At 39.1% G+C, this 18102-nt stretch overlaps 2 protein-coding genes across 4 annotated transcripts in view; one reads left to right on the top strand and one right to left on the bottom strand.

The window, feature by feature from the left end:
* The window catches only part of MCC (MCC regulator of Wnt signaling pathway), a 363930-nt gene extending 348255 nt beyond the window's left edge, over positions 1-15675 (top strand). For both annotated transcript variants that reach the window (XM_090038383.1, XM_090038384.1), the window contains 2 exons: positions 2051-2173; positions 3832-15675. In XM_090038383.1, coding sequence (XP_089894509.1) covers positions 2051-2173; positions 3832-4012 — 304 coding nt within the window. In that variant the 3' untranslated portion in view covers positions 4013-15675. The remainder of the gene's footprint in view (positions 1-2050; positions 2174-3831) is intronic.
* Positions 11466-18102, bottom strand: part of DCP2 (decapping mRNA 2) — a 25383-nt gene continuing 18746 nt past the window's right edge. Inside the window, exon 11 of one of the 2 annotated variants that reach the window (XM_090038386.1) lies at positions 11466-17541. In XM_090038386.1, the coding sequence (XP_089894512.1) occupies positions 17378-17541 (164 nt within the window). In that variant the 3' untranslated portion in view covers positions 11466-17377. Of the gene's footprint in view, positions 17545-18102 lie in introns of both variants that reach the window. The other variant, XM_090038385.1, reaches the window with a different exon arrangement.

The following is an 18102-nucleotide window of genomic DNA, read 5'->3' as shown; positions in this document are numbered from 1 at the left end:
AGGGGTTGTTGTGCACATGACTGGCAGCAAGAAATTTCAGTGCGTCCAGTGCAGATTGGGCAGGGTTAAGTGGCAGCTGAAGAACTGTTTTGAGAATCCAGATTTTGGATGTGGGTGTTTAAGATTGCAGTTAGACACCTAAGAACCTTCCTGGATTTAGCCCTAAATGCCTCGCAAACATTAATTCATCTTCTGAACACCCTTTAAGATGATATTATTATACCCATTCTATAGATGGGGACCTGAGGTATGGGGCAGAAGGGTCCACTGATGTTTGTCGCTCAAATTGAGACCCCCAAGGACTGATTTTTAAGAACACTTATTTATCTAGCACTTCATCTGTGTAAAGCACAGCTCCCACTGACTTCAGTTATAGCTCTGAGTGCTCAACATTTCTGCAGATCAGGTCCTAGGGTCTCAGAGTGGGCCCTCAGAAGAGGAGAAATAGACCATTAGTTGACTGCCTATGAGAAGTTTGGTGTTAAGTGACTTGCCAAGTGTCACACAGGAACTTTGGCAGGGTTAAGGACAGACTGCTGTTCTCCCAGGCAGCTTCCAGCTGCCTTAACCAAGGAACTGCCCTTTCCCTTCTGAAATCCTCTGCCTCATTAGTTACCACCTTCACAATTTCTACCACAAACAAGGCGGGGGGGAGGGGGTCTACACGGCACAGTTGCAAAACCCTGGTTCACCCAAAAAGCAGCTTAATCTTGTGCATTTGATGGAGGCAGGGGGTCCTGTGGAAAGATACTGTCCGATCATTTAACGATATACTCTGTGGACATGCTCGCTCTCATGTATTTTGTGCTGCCTTTTTACTAATGTTAGGAATTATTTTTGTAAACCTGTTCAAAAGCCTCAGTTAACAGTTCAGGAAGCAGAAAGCAAAGCAGCAAATCGAGCAAGGGAAGGGTACTCAGGGAGGGTTAAGAGTACTCCTGCCAAAAATTTGGCCTGGAAGATCCCTGGCTGAAGAAATTCGTGAACGCTCTGTCTTGCTGCCTCTTGCTGTCACTCTCCATTTCCTATTATTGTTTCTTCATGCCTTGTATTTTCTCACTGCCAAATAAAAAAGGCTCCTAATCATCACTATTAATAATCCATCTTATTCTGGTATACACCTGTTGTGGTAACTGTGTTAAAACCTTTAAAAATATATTTTAAAACATGATTTATAAACCATTTCTCAACTATTTCATAAGTCTCAACTGCAAAGGGGCTTTTGTAAACACAGCATTGTGCAGAGCTGCAGGAGAACAACCTCTGCCGTGGGTCACGTCTTTATGCTGTGATTTGGTTCTGCTCCCGACAGTCCTGCCTCATTCTGCTCCGTGAACTGATGCATTCCTAATCCAGGGCAACAGACTCAGGCTGTTGGGTGCCTTGGATTGATGTTTTGCTTCTGTGCCATCCAGGATGCTGGGGAAGCTTCGCTGTTTGAGGTCTTCCTCTTATACACTGAGTCTTCCTGTAGTTTCTTTTTTTCCCCCTCTACTGAAGAAAATTTTAAGTCAAAACAAGCAAGTGCTTGACTAGCAAATTGCCTTGATTAGTAATCCAGCATGCACAATGGTTATACCTTTTCTATATACATAGTACCTTGAAGCTTAAATTCTTTAGTTTCTTTAGCTGAGTTGCCATGACACATGTAGTGCACAGAACATGGTATGAACCTGTATCTTCCACCGATCGCTCTCTTTAACTGTGACCGTTGTGCATCCTACTCTTGTTTATTATCTTTTAATGAGGTGTCATGTGAATAAGACAACCCCTGTGGTCATAAAATTTTGCCCTACATTTGCCCACATGACCTTTTGTCCTCCATTTGTAATTGGTGAGTTTGTTGCTACTTTGCATTTTTAAATCAAGTTTAAAGCAATTTCACTGAGAAATAAATCTTGCATTATCAGAGTTGCATAAAGGAAATGCCTTCTTCCCATAACCCTGACCCAGAAGGCGTGTGGCTGAATGCTATCCAAACTCAGGCAAGTCCAAGCATTGCTATTGTGCAGTTAACTGATTTTTCTTCATTCCTTGTGTCCTGATGCAGAGAGAAGAAACTGAAAGCCAGAGTGCAGGAGTTAGTGAGTGCCTTAGAGAGGCTCACGAAGAGCAGCGAAATCCGACATCAGCAGTCTGCAGAGTTTGTGAATGACCTGAAAAGGGCAAACAGGTAAAGGATTTTCTAGCGAGCTGATGCACATATGATTTCTACTGCACTCCCGTAGTGCGCTGTTAATCATTTTCCTGCCCTAATGAGCAGGCTTTACATTCTCAGCTTCACGCCAGTAGTCTGAAAGGTTGCAAAGTTATTCCTGAGGGCAGGGGGTAAATCCCTCTCACTCAGCACTGTGAGAACTCTGTAGTGGGATGAAATGGGATCAAGTTATATTGCTGCTGGGCTGTTCTCTTCCCCCACCCCAGCCCCTGAAGGGAAGCATTACAAATAATTGCTCCATTTAGCCATGCTTATGATTTACAGCACTTTGCTGCAATCTCCCCTTCCCTTGAGCCTGGCTCATTCATCTCCACTGATCCTTTCAAATGTTCTTCCTATCAAATTTGCTTCCATAATCCCATGCACAGAACTGTTTGGTAGTGTCCTGTCCCATCCCATCTCCCTCTCACCCCGCGAGCTGGTCTGCATCAGCTGTAGATTTTGATATACTGAGAGTTATTAGTGGCATTGGTCTCTCTCATGCTCAAAGTCCAATATTCACCATGTAGTATCATTTGTGTGCTCTAGTTTGTCACAGGGTGGCTTGGCCATTGTGGTGACAAGCTAGCCTAGATATTCAGCCAGTATCCACCTGGTGTTTTCCTGTTGAATAGAAGCGGGGCAATAGGGATTTGATGATAGTGCATTTGGCAAGTAAAATGTTATGTGTGTTGTTGGACTTTAAGCAGGCACACACTCAAGGTCCATTCGGGTACTTACATGATCCACATCAGTGTAATATCTGGGCACCCCACAAACTTTCCCCACCCACCACCTGCCCCTTTCCCTCCACACACTTACCAGCTTGGCACTCTCTCTCCATGTGCCAGAAGAAAAAATCCTGAGATTTGCTCTATCAGGAGATCATGAGTCAGACTTAATTTGACTTGGAAATCAGGAGTCTCATGATTTTTTTCCATGAGAGTTGGCTTTACTGGCATCACACACATTGCACACATGGAGGCAAGTGGTTCTCAACCAAGAACCTCCTTGTTAAACTCAAGACACCCCTTGGATAATGCCAGCTCTTGGTTTTCTTTCAGTTTTTGACTACAGAAAAATAATAGAGAAATTCTTCTGTTGAAAAGAAGTCAGAAAGACCACAACAGGGCAGCATGCTTTTAATACTCTGGATTCCTATTTGAAATCTCTAGGTTTATCTTGCGAATCATGTCTACACACCTCACAGTGCTAACAGCCTCCTTGATACCATGGCACCCTTGAAAGGACTCAAGGTACCCCTGGTGCTGACGCACCTGGCTAAGAATTGCTCCTGCAGGCACTAATGAAAGTGACAAGTTGTGCTGTCTTGGATTTTTCAGGTCCCATTTCCTGCTCCTTGTACTGTGGGCATCTCAGGCTTTTATTTGCTCATTTTTATTTTCTGGGATGAACACTAGTTCACTCAAGGCTGAGACTTTGGAAACAATGTCCTGGCTTGTAAGGGAGTCATTCTGTAAACCTTAAGGGGGAAAAAAAATTTGATTTCAGCTGGGGAAATTTTGTGTCAAATTTTCATCAGTTGTTGTTGATTTTGGGTGCCTCAGTTTCTAAGTATGTGTCTTGGAGTCAGCTATATTGAATGTTCTTATATTGCTGCTTGTTTCCAATAGTAACCTGGTGGCAGCCTATGAGAAAGCAAAGAAGAAGCATCAAAACAAACTGAAGAAACTGGAGTCACAAATGATGGCCATGGTTGAAAGGCATGAGACGCAAGTGAGGATGCTCAAACAAAGAATAGCTCTGCTGGAGGAAGAGAACTCAAGACCTCATACCAATGAAACTTCACTTTAAATATCTTATCTATCTATACATATATAGAGAGATATATATCTATATCTATAGAGATATATATAGATTAATATCTATATAGATATATATTTCTATATATAGATAAAAGACAATTAGTGTCATTAAGAACCTGTTTCATTTTGAGGCTGATTTTGGGTAGTGAACACTTAAGGATATGGGCCATAACATAGACATAGATCAGCACCTCATCTTGGACTGTGGCTCTCAACTCAAATCAAGACGGATGGAGAGACTATTCTCAGCCTAAGCCAAGGATAGTTTTTTGATGATTCCTTGCTAATGGACCATGCCTAAAGGTAAAATTTCTCTTCATACCAAGGTTACGTATACAGTGTATGTAAGGTCTCTGCCCATGCAGAATTTTGTAGTATGTGGGACACCTGGATCCCTTTGCATTCCATCACTGCAGATGTAGTGCTAAGAGAAATAAGACGTTACACATTTTTTCTGGTTTGAATCCATAAAGATTTTGATAGTTCTCCAGCCACCCCCCACCATTCCTCCTTCAACCGCCTGTCTTAAAATCTGGAGGAAAGACCTGCTGTTGCTGTTAACGGCTGCTCTACGTATATGTTGGAGGGAGTGGGGAAGATGTAAAATGAAAGTTTAGTTTGTCTTTTGCACCAGACTCACGGTTGTCCACAGTGCACACAGTTCAGCACATCAGGGAGGACAAGTCCTGTTAATTCAAAGAAGTTTTACGCAGGCAGCATTCCTTCCCCAGAATGAGAAAGGCGGTATTGCATACTTGTGGTGTTGATGCATTTCTTGTGACCTTAAAGGTTATGGGTATGTAACTACATGTTTTTCAAAGTACCAGACAGTCTGTGCCAAGAGTGGGTAAGAAGTTGTAGAACAGCTTTTGTCTTTCACATTGTATGGTGGCTCTGACAGTTCATGAAAGCAATGGATTTCCAGTAATAATATATTTACAGCTAAGGTCGTCTTCTACAAGATGGGCCACCTTTGTCACGTGCATAATGTTCGATTGTGTCTTTGCACATTCAAGATGTGGAAAGTCCCTCTGCACTTGTTTTGACCCAAAAGGTACCTGTTTGCAACAATGTACTTGTTCAGTATTGTACGCATGTGTATGTGTATATGTGGGCATACATATAGACAGTCACACATGACACAATGTGAACAAAATGGCTGTGTAGCTCATGCAACTTCTACTCGCATTGTCCTAGTACAGCTTTCTGGGGCTCATAAACTATATTTATGAGATATTCTTAATTAATTACTGTTAGTGTGTCTGAAGTTCTTTGTTCAAGTTAGTTGGTTTTTCATGTCATACTAATGTATCGTAAGCTGGAACAGGATAAAAACCTGCATTAATAGAAGCAGGCTGAGGCATGGAGATTGGGTTGCCATCTCTAGGTAGTGGGGAGAGGTGGGCTCATGTGCAGCACATAGCCAGTGCCCTGGATGACTTGTTTATAGGCCTTTTTTCACCATTGCTGAGACTGAGCAGATAACAACACAGTAGCAATTTTAACACGGTGTCAGCCTTGCATCAGTTAGCTTTGCACTGTTCATTATTGTAACTACATTGCCTTGTAGGTTACATGTTTTTCAAGCCTGAGATCCTTTCCTTGGCATCAACGTTCAGAAGTCATTTGGGATTTGTTTCAGGTTTCCTATGCATGGTTACGCGGATATGGATTGTTCTCTAAAGGCTGTGGCCATGGTTCTGTAAGCCCCATAACCCTCCGTTAGCACAGGGCTTTGGCATTTGGGCTGGAATCAGGCCTTGCTACATCTAGACATTAATCAACATTTTGTGGGTATTTGCTGTCCAATTCCCCTCCCCCCATACTCAGATGGGATTTAAACCCTACTGGTTCTTAGTTCTGACTTTCAGCTATCCTTCATGCTGGCACCTACTGTTTTCTTCCTTGAACTAGTAGATGTTGATAATCTGATCTTCAGACAACAAAAGACCACTTTGTAATTGACTGCATCAGTGCAAATCAAAAAAAGATTTTATAACTTCCAGATGAAGGATCCCCATTGCTGTTACCACCCACCTGGACTGGGCTAACCCTTCTTCATGGCAGAGCTATGTGATTCCCACCTGCGCTGAGGTTATTAAATAACAATGCAAATGCAGCTTTTTGCAGTCCCCCACCCATCATTCAAGCAGTAGTCGCATTGATTTCGTGGTGTTTTGAATGCATCTCTGCCTACCTAATGGTTTTGTTGAGATGAATCTATTCTCCCTTATAGCAAAAAAAGCTGCAACCAGTTTGCTTGGAGGCATATGTTTTTACAAGATCTGTCCAGAAAAGTTTCTTGGTCCTGCAATAGAATGTTTTTCCTCTATTCTAGATGCCAGGGTTGCTGGCATGTTTGCCAGAGAAGGTTTGATAAAAATACGCTCTTACAGAGGCATGCTTTTCTACCTTGTTTCAAAGCAGTTTCTGTATTTTTTGGATCCAGCGCTGTTCTTGAGTTTTGTCATAGCCTTTACTGGAAACAAAATCAGACTGCACGTCTTGGAATTATCCTGGGAAAAGGTCTTTCCAGGTAAAAAACTGTGAATATAATCCCACGTTAATGCTGCACGGAGAAGAGCAGACTCTAAACATTCTGTTGTCACGAATCTGAAATGACCATTGAACTTTAGAGGGAGTCAAAGTGAGATCATTCCAAATAAAAAGCATTTCACTAAAATCCACATAAGGTAACTAGAAAAGGTTACAGCAGCGCACTTTTTCCTCACTCCATTTTTTCACTTGCTGATTGCTGCCAGCAATATTTTAGTCCCCAGCCAAAAAGGTAGAATTGCTTATCTTACATTATATATACTGTGTAAACTGGCTGAATTCAAATGTACCTGCAGAAACCCACATGAAGGAAGCCTGAAATAACCCTCAACCCTGTGACTCTGTGCAATCCTGTACAAGACCCCAAACACAGTAAGTGCAGTGTACACAAAATGATGCAAATTTACATGCTTTTGCATGCACATGCATGGGCACAGGAACTTGTATGTTGTGCATATGCACTTCTCTAGTTTAGGAAAATGCAGCCAGTGAAGAGTAAGTTTGAGCAGACACTATAGCTCTAATCTGGGAACGCTTTAGTCTAAAACATGCTTTGAAGATCAGCTGATGTCTTGACTGGTTCCCTCCCAATCCTTGAAGTGAGGTTTGTGCTAATCTAGTTTGCACAGGTTCAAAACCTTTCCACTGTGGTAAGGTCATCAGTCCCTTTTACTGTGCTTATCACTAGTATACTTAAGAGCCTGAGAACTGCTGCATGATGAAGGAGGTAAAGTTATACCCATGTGGAGAGTTGATGAGTCCAAATCACCAGTTTGTACCAAGGGGAAAGCCCACATTAAGTGGAGGTTTTGAAAGAGTAAATGCAGTAAAATCCTCCTGCTTATGACTAAAATAACCCTAATCATTTGCTTGCCCCATTTAAAATGACAGAAGTAATGAAAAGTGCCCCCAGACAATGGTTTTGTAGTGTAATTTAGCCTCCCTGTTTCTTAATGGTTCATTGATTAGATTGGCTGTTTGATTACTGTATCTTACACAGCTAAGAAAACTATAGTTGAATGGGGAGGCAACCACAGCTAGCAGTCTGGCACTTAAGCTGTTTTAGTGCTTATAGACATGTATTCACATACCTTTGTCTGCTCTGACCTGCCACAAATCCAGCCTGGCGGAGCAGACGTAATTAACTGAGTCTGTGGAACATGCGAGCTGATGCACCCGGATACATTTGTGTACATTACAGCAAAATGTGTCAGCGTGCAGAAAATGGCAGCAGTGCACTTTTGAACTAAAATACTTTCAATGTGTTCAAAAATGCACCACCGCCATTTTCTCAGCACTGACATGCATTTCGCCATTTATACAAATGCATGCATCGCAACACCAGCACTTCTTAAAAGTGCCCAGTGCTGCAGCACATGCATGTGTAGAAATGCCCTATGTTCCCAGTAGCGACCAGATCCTGTGCTTCATAGACAGACCTGAACAGATGGACAAGGCTGACGTATTTTATATGAGTTGATGTTTTGTTATATATCATTATCTAAATAAACTTAGTTATGTGGGAGTAAGGTTCAGAAGACTGGTTTATTAACTTGAACTAACTATAGATCAAATCCAGAAAAGTATTTGGGCGCCTAGCTCCTGTTTAAAAGCCTAACTTACATTTCTGCATCTGGTCCTTTGTGTATATGAGCTGGAGGAAAGCATGTCACTACACTTAAATAGCCTCATTCCAGATAGCCCTTAAAAGTGCCTTAACCAATTAGGTTCTGGTCATGCTTACTCTCTCTGACCAATGACTATTTTGATAGCTAAGGAAATGTGGAGCGATGTCAACAAGGAGTGAGAGATTTAACCCTTTTTGTTTGATGGCTGGAGCATTCACTCAGGAGGTGGCATGGAGATAGGGGAGAAGTGAACCTGGGTGACTGTTATAACCAAGAAGATATGCAATAAAAGGAAATTAAGGCTACTACCACCTCTGGCAGCGGGCTTGAGTTAGTGGGTGTTGGAGGAGAGGAAGAATGCTTCAGCCCTGGATCCCATTAGGAGCCTAGTTGCACAGCCTACAAGGTCATTTGGCTGGCAAAAACAGAGAAGTGGGATTTACATTTTGGACTTAAATGTCCTTCTGTGAACCTTGCCTGTAATGTATACACAGTACATCTCTGATGTTTACCTTATTTGTTGTGGAGTTGTATGTCAGTCTGCTTCTACTTCTGTTTGGCTGCAGCATGTGATTTATTATCATTTGTTTTAGTTACAACTTAGGCAGACTAACTGGATTGTAAGAGGGAACCTGAACTCTCCGAGGAAAAATATTAGTTGAGTTTCTCAACATTTAAGATACTTGGGTGCTTTAGGATAGACATTTAGTGATGATGTAAGAAACCAGTAACATAAAAAAGTTGAAGCCTCAATATAAATTGAAGAGTATTTGTAGGAGACAATGTTAAGTATCTGGCAAAGAACTATGGTTCTCTCTGAATATCAGGGCTACTTTTCCTCCAGCACGCTCCAGCAGCTGTATTTTCTATTTACCACTAGTACAAAAAGCATCTATTAAGTTTCTGATAGTCTGCCATCCTAATGTAACATTAAAAGTTTTGAAGTGTTGCTTTCTGGTACAAAATGTTACTTTATAGAAATGCTGCTTAACCTATGAAAATCTTTTGAATGATAAAACCTTGGATGTGGTTTTGTTCAGTAACAGACTTACTATTTTGTACTGGAGAGAAATCTCAAAAACAAATTCAGTCTGTTTTCTTATTCTCTGAGATGGTGTTGGCACCTCTTCTCTGTTTGGGTTTTCATTACACAGAGATATCAAGACTAGGGTTGGGTACTCAACTGGTCATAGACGAATCAAAAAGTGTAAAAAATGGCCAATAGGTCCAAATAATACACCGGAAAAGCACATTTTTTCCATTATGAAATTGTCAAAAAAAAATTTCTTGACAGAAATATGATTTTTTTTTTAAAAGTACAGAAAAAAAATGTAGGGTTTTTTGTAAAATTGTTATACTCTTTGACCTGTTAACTGCCTGGCTTGCCAACCCCTAATCAAGACAATAACCACCATTAAGTGAGGCTTACTCAAATATTCAAAATGCTGAGGAATGACCAATACATTTTCCAACCAGTTATTATAGTCATCTTCAACTGTGCCAATTGACACCCAGGAACTCAAATTTAAGTAGGTTATTTAGCAGACTTTTCTTTCAAATACATTTTAAGCATCCCCTAAAGGTGGATCTGACATAGATAGTTTTACATGTTCGAGGCAACCCAGCCAACATTTCTTCCATAAAAGTTTTAATAAACAAGCAAGACAATTCTTGTTGTGTCAGACCATCCATGTAGGAAAGTCTTAGATGTGGTTATCGCGCTTCATACAAAGCAGATATGGCATCATTAGTTAGTTAGAAAAGGGTGTAGGGATAGGTCCAATTGTGAAACAGTAATCTTCTGCAACAGTAAGTAACATCTATAAAGAGTGTGTTTCATGTTAACATTTTTTGTCCAGTACTTTTTAGTTAGTTCACCTAGGTATTCGTTTTTGGCATTCAAGTGGAAACTAAGTATGCAACTGTATGAAACACCAGCTTGACCTCTGCATTTTTAGTCTGCAGATAGATGCGAGTCACCTTTAACACTACAAAATTAGCTCCGACTTTGATAATGTCCATTAGCTAAATGGAAAAGAGTTAGACTCTGTAAGTTGCTCCAAGTCCATCTCTTACCAGAAAAGTGCAACAATACCTGTTTGTATTTTTTGTTCTGACTTTTTTAAAAATAAAGATCGAGTCTGTCACACAGCGCATGGGATTTTATACTTCACATTATGTTCTGAAAAGTACTTTTCTAATTAAAGGTATAATAAACCCTTTTACACCAGCTTGAAAGTATTGGTGTTATTACAAAGCACATGTGATTTAGTTTGCATAAACAGCAGTACTGTTCTACTGTTTTATTGGAAGTTCCTCATTTAAAAGATGTCATATAACAGTATGTTGTAATTTGAGACTTTTCCTCTTAATGGATTTGCTTTAAATGTGTCCAGCTGCTTTTTAGTTTCTTAGCTGCTGTAAGATAGCTATTCTGTGTTTATTTGATATATAGAATTGTAAAAACTGCATTTATTTATACAGAGACATTTATAATACTTTTATTTTACAAATGTTCTTATATTCTGAATAAATTTCTAATGCTAAAGAGTGCTGCTGTGTTTTTTTTCTTGGTAGCTGCAGCCTCATCTAATTCTCCTTGCCTCACTAAACAGTTCAGTGCTAGGCCATGAAATCAAGGTTAATAAATTATACAGTCCAAAATCCTTATTAGTTAATTTTCACTCTTAAATGTGACAAAATGGCATAAGAATCACAATTGTGTTGTTTCACAAACGGAGTGCTAGGGTAATAGGAAAGTCTCTATATGGATTTTGCTACTAGAGCTTTCTGCTTTACCTTACAGCAGGAATTGAGTACAGTTCTATAAAATGTACTTAACATTGCATTTGTAAGCGTTTTAAAATTATAAAGCACTCTGGGCTTTATAAAAATCAGATCAGGCCTAATTGAGAGAGAAGGGTACACATGACATGTCCATATATCTGATTTTTTAATAAACTATCTAGATGACAAATCACTTTAACTCAAATACTTTAAAAGCACTGATCTGAATTTGACACTAAATCTTTAGTTCAGTGCACCCAGATGCTATCAAAAGCAGCTCCACAGCCGCTTTATTTGTAACTTAATACTCCCCTTAAACTGGCACATGTAAAAATCAGTGCTGCTAACTGGCATTTAAGGCAATGAGTCGAAACATTCTCGTGTAAGTTTAACTGCCACAGCAGTACAGAATTTAAGTTTCACACTGCAACAAATGTTCATAGTCATTACTTCAAGTTATTACAGTAATAATTATCCAGAAAGTAAAAAACTTTAATCTTAACAGTAAAAAAAAAAAAAAAGAAAGAAAACACTTTACAAATACAAAAGAAATAGCCTGTGACTAAATGTCGATATTTTAACAAACAATGTGCTTCAATGTCTGGATCAGGAAATGAACATAAAAAAAATGCTTAAAAACACATGATCTATTAGTACAATAGACTTTATGGGTAGTTACAGATCTTATCTAAAGAAGAGCTGAACAGTGCAAACCACTCCTCAACTATCTCATAGAAACTAAATAAAACCTGTAACCTTACATGTTTATTTAGCCGGTATGGACAGCACCCAACACCAGTGAAAAAAAAAATCTAGAATCTTAAAATGTTACAGTGGGACAGGCTATGTCTCATTGGTAACATAACAGAACACTTCATTATTGCAGACCAAGTCTTTGCGTCTCCCCAGTTTTCTGCAAGACAATCACAGGAACTTAAAAGCAACCACAGATCAAACAAGTTATCTCATGCTGCACAAAGAAACAGCTGTACTGCACTTGGTTGTCAATACAGGATGCCATCTAGAAACCAAAAAGCTCTTTGAATTTATTACCATATAGGTTTAACTTTTAAAAAATTCCCTACATAATATCAAGAATATTCCAACATCTTAGAATCAAAAAATTAAATTGCCTCCTGCAATAATAATAATTTGATGAGTGTCGAGCACACAAAAGATTCCAACATGTTCTTGTTGCCATCAGCAAATTTTTACATGGGATTCTGAAATATGTAAGATGCTTTTATGTATGTGAACTTAAAAATATAAAAGCCTTGCTGAATTTCTCATCAAAACTTTGTGGTACTTTACACATTAGAATGAGTTATGTATCTGCTTCAAAACCACAACTCAAACTTCAGAATAGCAGAAGAGCGTTCAGAGTTAATTTTCCTCCAACATTTCAATACCTTCAACGCTCATGCTGCATAAAGAGTTTGTCGAAAATTCTACTGTACAACTAATGGTGGTTTTTTAATTTGAAAAAAGATATCAATATTATTTCTATACCACAAGACCTTTTTTCCTGCAGATACCCAACAGTAAGTACAATTTTCTCTTCCTCTCCAAAAAGTCACTTAAACAAACCTCTTCATCACTGATAGTCAAGTAAAAATTCCTTAAATTCTAGCCTTCCCTGCTCTCCAAGACAATATCCTGCATACCTTAGCTGGTGAAGAAGCAGCAGAATAGGCTCTTCTGTCACCCTGCAGTCACTGGCATCCACAGAACATGCCAGCGTTCTGGTTTCTTTTCTACAGATTGCATAGAAGAGTCACAGCAGAGACCAGGAATCAGTTCCTACTTAAAATTTTAAGTGAAACCCAAACCTCAGATAAGCAAAGCACATGCAAATTTGCTTTTGCATGATCTTGAATGCAGCACTGAAGTAATTGCTATGTGTACGGTGTCTCACTTTAAGGCTTACAACCTACTTGAACCAGTAGTGAATTGCACGCTCAAAAGAGCACAAGATATACTGCATCGCCTATCAGTGCTTATGTACAGTATAAGAACAGTGCAAATGCAAGCTTTTAGCCTAATCCTCTTGTTCTTTCCATTCTTGAACAAGAATATTGCTACAAATATAAAACACATGATCACAGCTTAATTGCTGTACAAGAGAAACGAACTGTCTAAGCCTCATTTACTGTCAGAGCACCTTCACAGTCCACGTTTTGGCAGGGTTGAATCAATTCACCACCCATAAATGCCACATCTTAAGTAATATTTTGCTGCTTCAACATTAAGTAGTTAAAATGGACTCAGGTTTCAGCCTACTGTAATCCCCAAAGCAGCCTGACACCAGTACCAAAATGTTAACATAATGCACAAAAAAACTGATGCTGGAAACTTTAAATTGCAAGCCTGAAGTACTGATGTCCATGCAGAGATAGAAAAACTGACTTGGGACTGGCAAAATACACTAGCCCATCAGCTAATTGTTCCAAAAACTTGGATTCCCAGCACATGGTATTAGAATAAACTCCAGTAAATATTTGGTTTTAAGAGGTTATGGTAGCATGAGCTGAGCTCATACCTTATGAATTTGTACTAATGTTGCACAGCTAGTTATAAAGCATGCCCCAACAACAACATTTCATGCCACTACATATTAGAATTTGGATCCCTAGTTTCAATTCTTGCTCTTTAGAGCAGCAAATGACAGCATCAGCATATCTACTGCAAATCAAACTGGGAAAAATAACAGCATCAGATCAGTGAATGCAGCAGAAAATGCACTTTTTTGTATGAAACAAGCATCTGACTGGAAATGTTAGGAACAGCCAGACTGCAGTTTGCCTTAACATTAAAGTGTAACAGTTACACATGCAGCATTAAATAGCCCATGAGTAAACACAGTGAGAGAGAGCACTGCTCTTGTCATTCTCCAAAGTAAACCACTAACAAGGAGCACGGGAGGAAGCCTGAAATTCTGTTACAGACTCCAACTCGTGCAGACATCATCTAAAAAAGACTTACTATGAGCTAACACTACAGAAAGGGAAGTTTTTAGATTGCGATATAAAGTTATTTATTCTTCTCTCCCTCTGTACTAATATGTCTAGAGCTCAATGTTTAAGATACAGCTGCTTTCATCTGCATGAATGCATACTGAGGACTGGAAATTTAAGACCACCAAGCCACAAAAACATGCATAAGTTAGACAAATTAGTTACAAGTCCAAAGCTCCCAAATTAATTTCCCCCTCACCCCTCGCCCCCGCACTAAAAGAATTAGGCAAAAACATACATACAACTAACTACTGTAAGAAACAAAAAACCCAAAAAACCCACAAGCTATAATAAATTAAAAACAGTTTATGCAGTACTTAATTCCATTCTAGATTTCCAGTACCTGCACTTTGCTTTTTGTCCGTTAAACCTTCTGTCGTTATTTCACAAGTCCTTTAACTCCAAGGACACAGAACAATGACATTCACAACCTGAAGAGCCACTGTGGGCAAGGGTTGCATCTTATTTTACTCCAAGCGCAAAGACTGCCAGTCATGCTTACTCTTTGAGCATCTTTAAATGAAAAACAAGCTCTTGGCTCTCAGAAGTCCATTCACAGAGTTTAACTAGAGACTGTGGACTCCCCAAATCTCACCACTTATTTAAAAAAAACCAAAAAGTCCAATGCAAATTCATCCACCCGTTTGCTCTTTCATCACCATTTTGAAGAAACCCACGTAAACTGTACTCCTGCGTTCTGGAATACATGTATAACTATAAAATGATTCATTTAACATGTGTGCAATCATGAAACACACAGAGAACACATAAGCTAACAATTCAAACTGTTCACAGCGCAGGGCACATGGAGCCCTCAGGACACGTCATATGTCAGCACATTTAATAAGCTGTTTCAGACACCTCTGAGAAAGAAGGAAACTGATGCTGATACACGCATGAAAATTTTGTATGCAACTCTGAAACACAGTACCTTTGCACAGAGGTGGAAGTTATTGCATAATTATCACATTTATTTGCAACTCACATTAAGGCTAGATTTAATAAAACCAGGTCTTTTCTGGAGCTCATGTGTGGGCTTAAAAAGGAAGTCAGGTATTTTTGTACTGAACAAAACCATTACTTAAAAAAAAAAAAAAAAGACCTGCACTTTGTAACCAAGCTGACAGGGCAGACAGTGCATATTCCACTTAGGGATATTCTGCACAGCTATTTCTCTTGAGAGACTTCTCCCCTCACTTCTGACAACCATTAAATGCCCAAGTTGTTAACAAACAAGTTACAAATTTAAAAGGAGTTTTGTTCTATCAACGTATTTGCTTGCCTTCTTAAAGTCCCTATTTAATCTCTGCTCCATTTAGAAGTGTTACAGCAACACCCCTGAAAGTCAACCTACTAAAATTAAAAATTTCCAAATCTTGATTTGCAATCATGCCTTAAGAGTCATTTCCCCCACTGGCACTAGCAGCCTGGAGATGTGAATGCTAACCTCCCATTCATTGCGAGCTAGGCACTTATTGCTGGGAAATCAACTACTTCAGCTAAAAAGAATTGACTAGTGCTTCATCCTTTCCCAACCTTATTATCCCAATTTCTCACTTAATGACAGCACTTTTGCATTTATCAGTGCAAGCAACCTCTGGATATTAAGCTGGACTGTCAAAAGACTGACCTCTTGCTTTTTTTTTTTTTTTTTTTTTCAGTAAGAACCTAGCAAGCCAAGAAAAAATGGCTTTAAACCAAGTAATTTCAAGACTTTCTGATCCAAATGGGAAAAATGTTGAAGTCAATTTCTCCTATTAACGAAAATGTAAGAGTCTAGCTTCTCCAGCTAACAAAATATTTTACCATCATTAAAAACTCATAAATTGCATGGCCCCAGAAAGGGGAGAGGCAAGAAGGTGAAGGTAAAAAATAAGCTGTGTAACTACTTATTGAGGACTAAAACTAACAGGCAACACGGATACTTGCAAGAACACGGAGATTGCATGAGATAAAAAAGGCTGTCTGAGTGAATATACATTCTCTGGTCAGAAGACTCAGCCTTGGAATGACCAAAGTCAATTAAGGCATTCAGCCCTCCAAATCACACACCCACTAACCTTTATTTATTTCAGAGAACAGTTCACTTGAAGATATACAAAATACAGTTGTTCACTGCCAAGATAAATGTTCCCTCGTAAGATCCTCTGCAGTAAGTTAAAATGTAAGTATTTAAACTCCCTCAGCTGGATCAGAATGTAGGACTAGTATTTTTTTTAATGCATCCCCTGAATTGCTACTGCTAATTTTTCACATCTTTTATATTGTTATTAAAAGGCTGTAGCTTCAGTCATTCTCAGCTACAGTTTTCAGACACTGAGATGCAAGTGCAATATAAAATTCAATACTATTGGATATATAAACATACATTACACTAAAAACCCCTAAGGACAGTGTAAAACACTATAATGGACACTTAAAAAAGGTTATTGCAAACCTATAAGCGGCGCGTAAGGTATTCTCTATCCAGTCAGACATTTGCCCGGATGCTTCCTCCCTCCCAAGATTAGAGGGTATTTTAGATTATTATTGAATATAAAAAATGTTACGCAAGAATCCCCTCTCACAGAAATTAGCGTCTCCTAATTTCTTGATATTAGCTCCAACTAAACAGAAACCGCAGGTGATTTTCTTCCAGTCAGACAGTTTTTGTGGACAAAGATATGATGTTAGGTCATGTGAAGTGGCAAGTTCTGTCCATCACAGGTATCTCCACAGGGAAAAAAAGGAAAAGCTGCAAGTCATGGCAAAATATAACCCAAAGGATATAACTTTGAATCCTACTCATTGTGAGTCATTTTGAAACAAGTTTCAATATAAAGAGAAGACACTCTAGGCAGACAACTGGGGAGGAGAAATGTACAACTTTAGGTTTTGCCATTACTGGGATAGAGAATACAGGAGTCCTCTGAGAATTACTTTCTTTGCCATTGCTATACTATTGCCAAGTACTGGAGAATAAAGACTGAATATTGCAACAGCTTTTACATCATAGCAGGCTAAAAGTTCAGTGTTAGTGTACTGCCAACACTAAAATATTGCAATGAATGACAAATCTAAATGTGCAGCAAGTTTTAACAAACGAACAAACAGAAAAGAATGCCCTCTAATGTACAGCTAGGAACAAGCGAACCAAACACTGGAAAGGTACTTTTGTAGGTAAAGGCTATACTGCATTTAAAGTGCAACACTTCACTGCCACTCCCATACTGCAAAAAGAATGAACCCTTTAGATCACCATACCAGTCCCTGCATTGCATTAAAACAAACACACAGAAAACTCCTGAGAAAAAGTAAGGCTGGATTAAAAACCCACTCAACTGCAACAGGTAAGTCTTTGATTTTTGTTCCTCTAGAACAGGCTTGCGGTCAGAGGTTAAAATTTTTCATGATGGCATCATGGTCAAACTTGAAGCTCAAGAAAGCTCTCGATGAGAAAGTGAATTTGTAATGGCCATTACATGCCACAGAGTCTCCCTCTGTCTGTTCTAGCAGCGGGTCTTCACTGGAGCAACACATGTCATAGGCTGCATCTGCTTTAAAAAACAAAAAAGAACAAAAAACTTAACTGCAGAAAACCTTGAACAGTTATTGATCAAGGGGATTATTTGATAATATGCCTGTATTAGTTTTACACTGCTGTACAAGAAACTTGTTCAATTAATATCAAATCACCCTGGCAGCTTGGTTAATTTGGTCATGGTTTCAAACAAATAGGGTGGCAAAAGAATCCCTCACCTTTACTGGCCTTCTAGTGGTCATAGTCAAGGCCAATTTCATAGGAGTTGTAGTAAGTATTTTGTTTTACACACAACAGTAAATATTGTCTACATATCACAGGTTTGGGGGGTGGGGGGATTCTTCTGCAACTCTGATTCTGTAATCCCACAGATTTCACAAAAAAAAAAGGAGTGAAAACCTTGATTTAAATAAATGGTTTCTCTTCTTAGCATGAGCTGCAAGAAGTTGATGCAGTTCTAAAAATTCAGACTTTTCATGTGAAAAAGTTGCTTCATTTAACCTGCATCTTGGTATATGTAAGACATGGCATCCCCCATGTACAGAACACCTTCAACCCTCCACATAGTCACATG

Source organism: Crocodylus siamensis, chromosome 3 (assembly GCF_052110815.1).
Source record: "Crocodylus siamensis isolate JL-2025a chromosome 3, ASM5211081v1, whole genome shotgun sequence".
In the NCBI taxonomy this organism is placed as follows: Eukaryota; Metazoa; Chordata; order Crocodylia; family Crocodylidae; genus Crocodylus; species Crocodylus siamensis.
The sequence above is the reverse complement of the archived record's forward strand: the minus strand, read 5'-3'. Positions and strand labels throughout refer to the sequence as shown.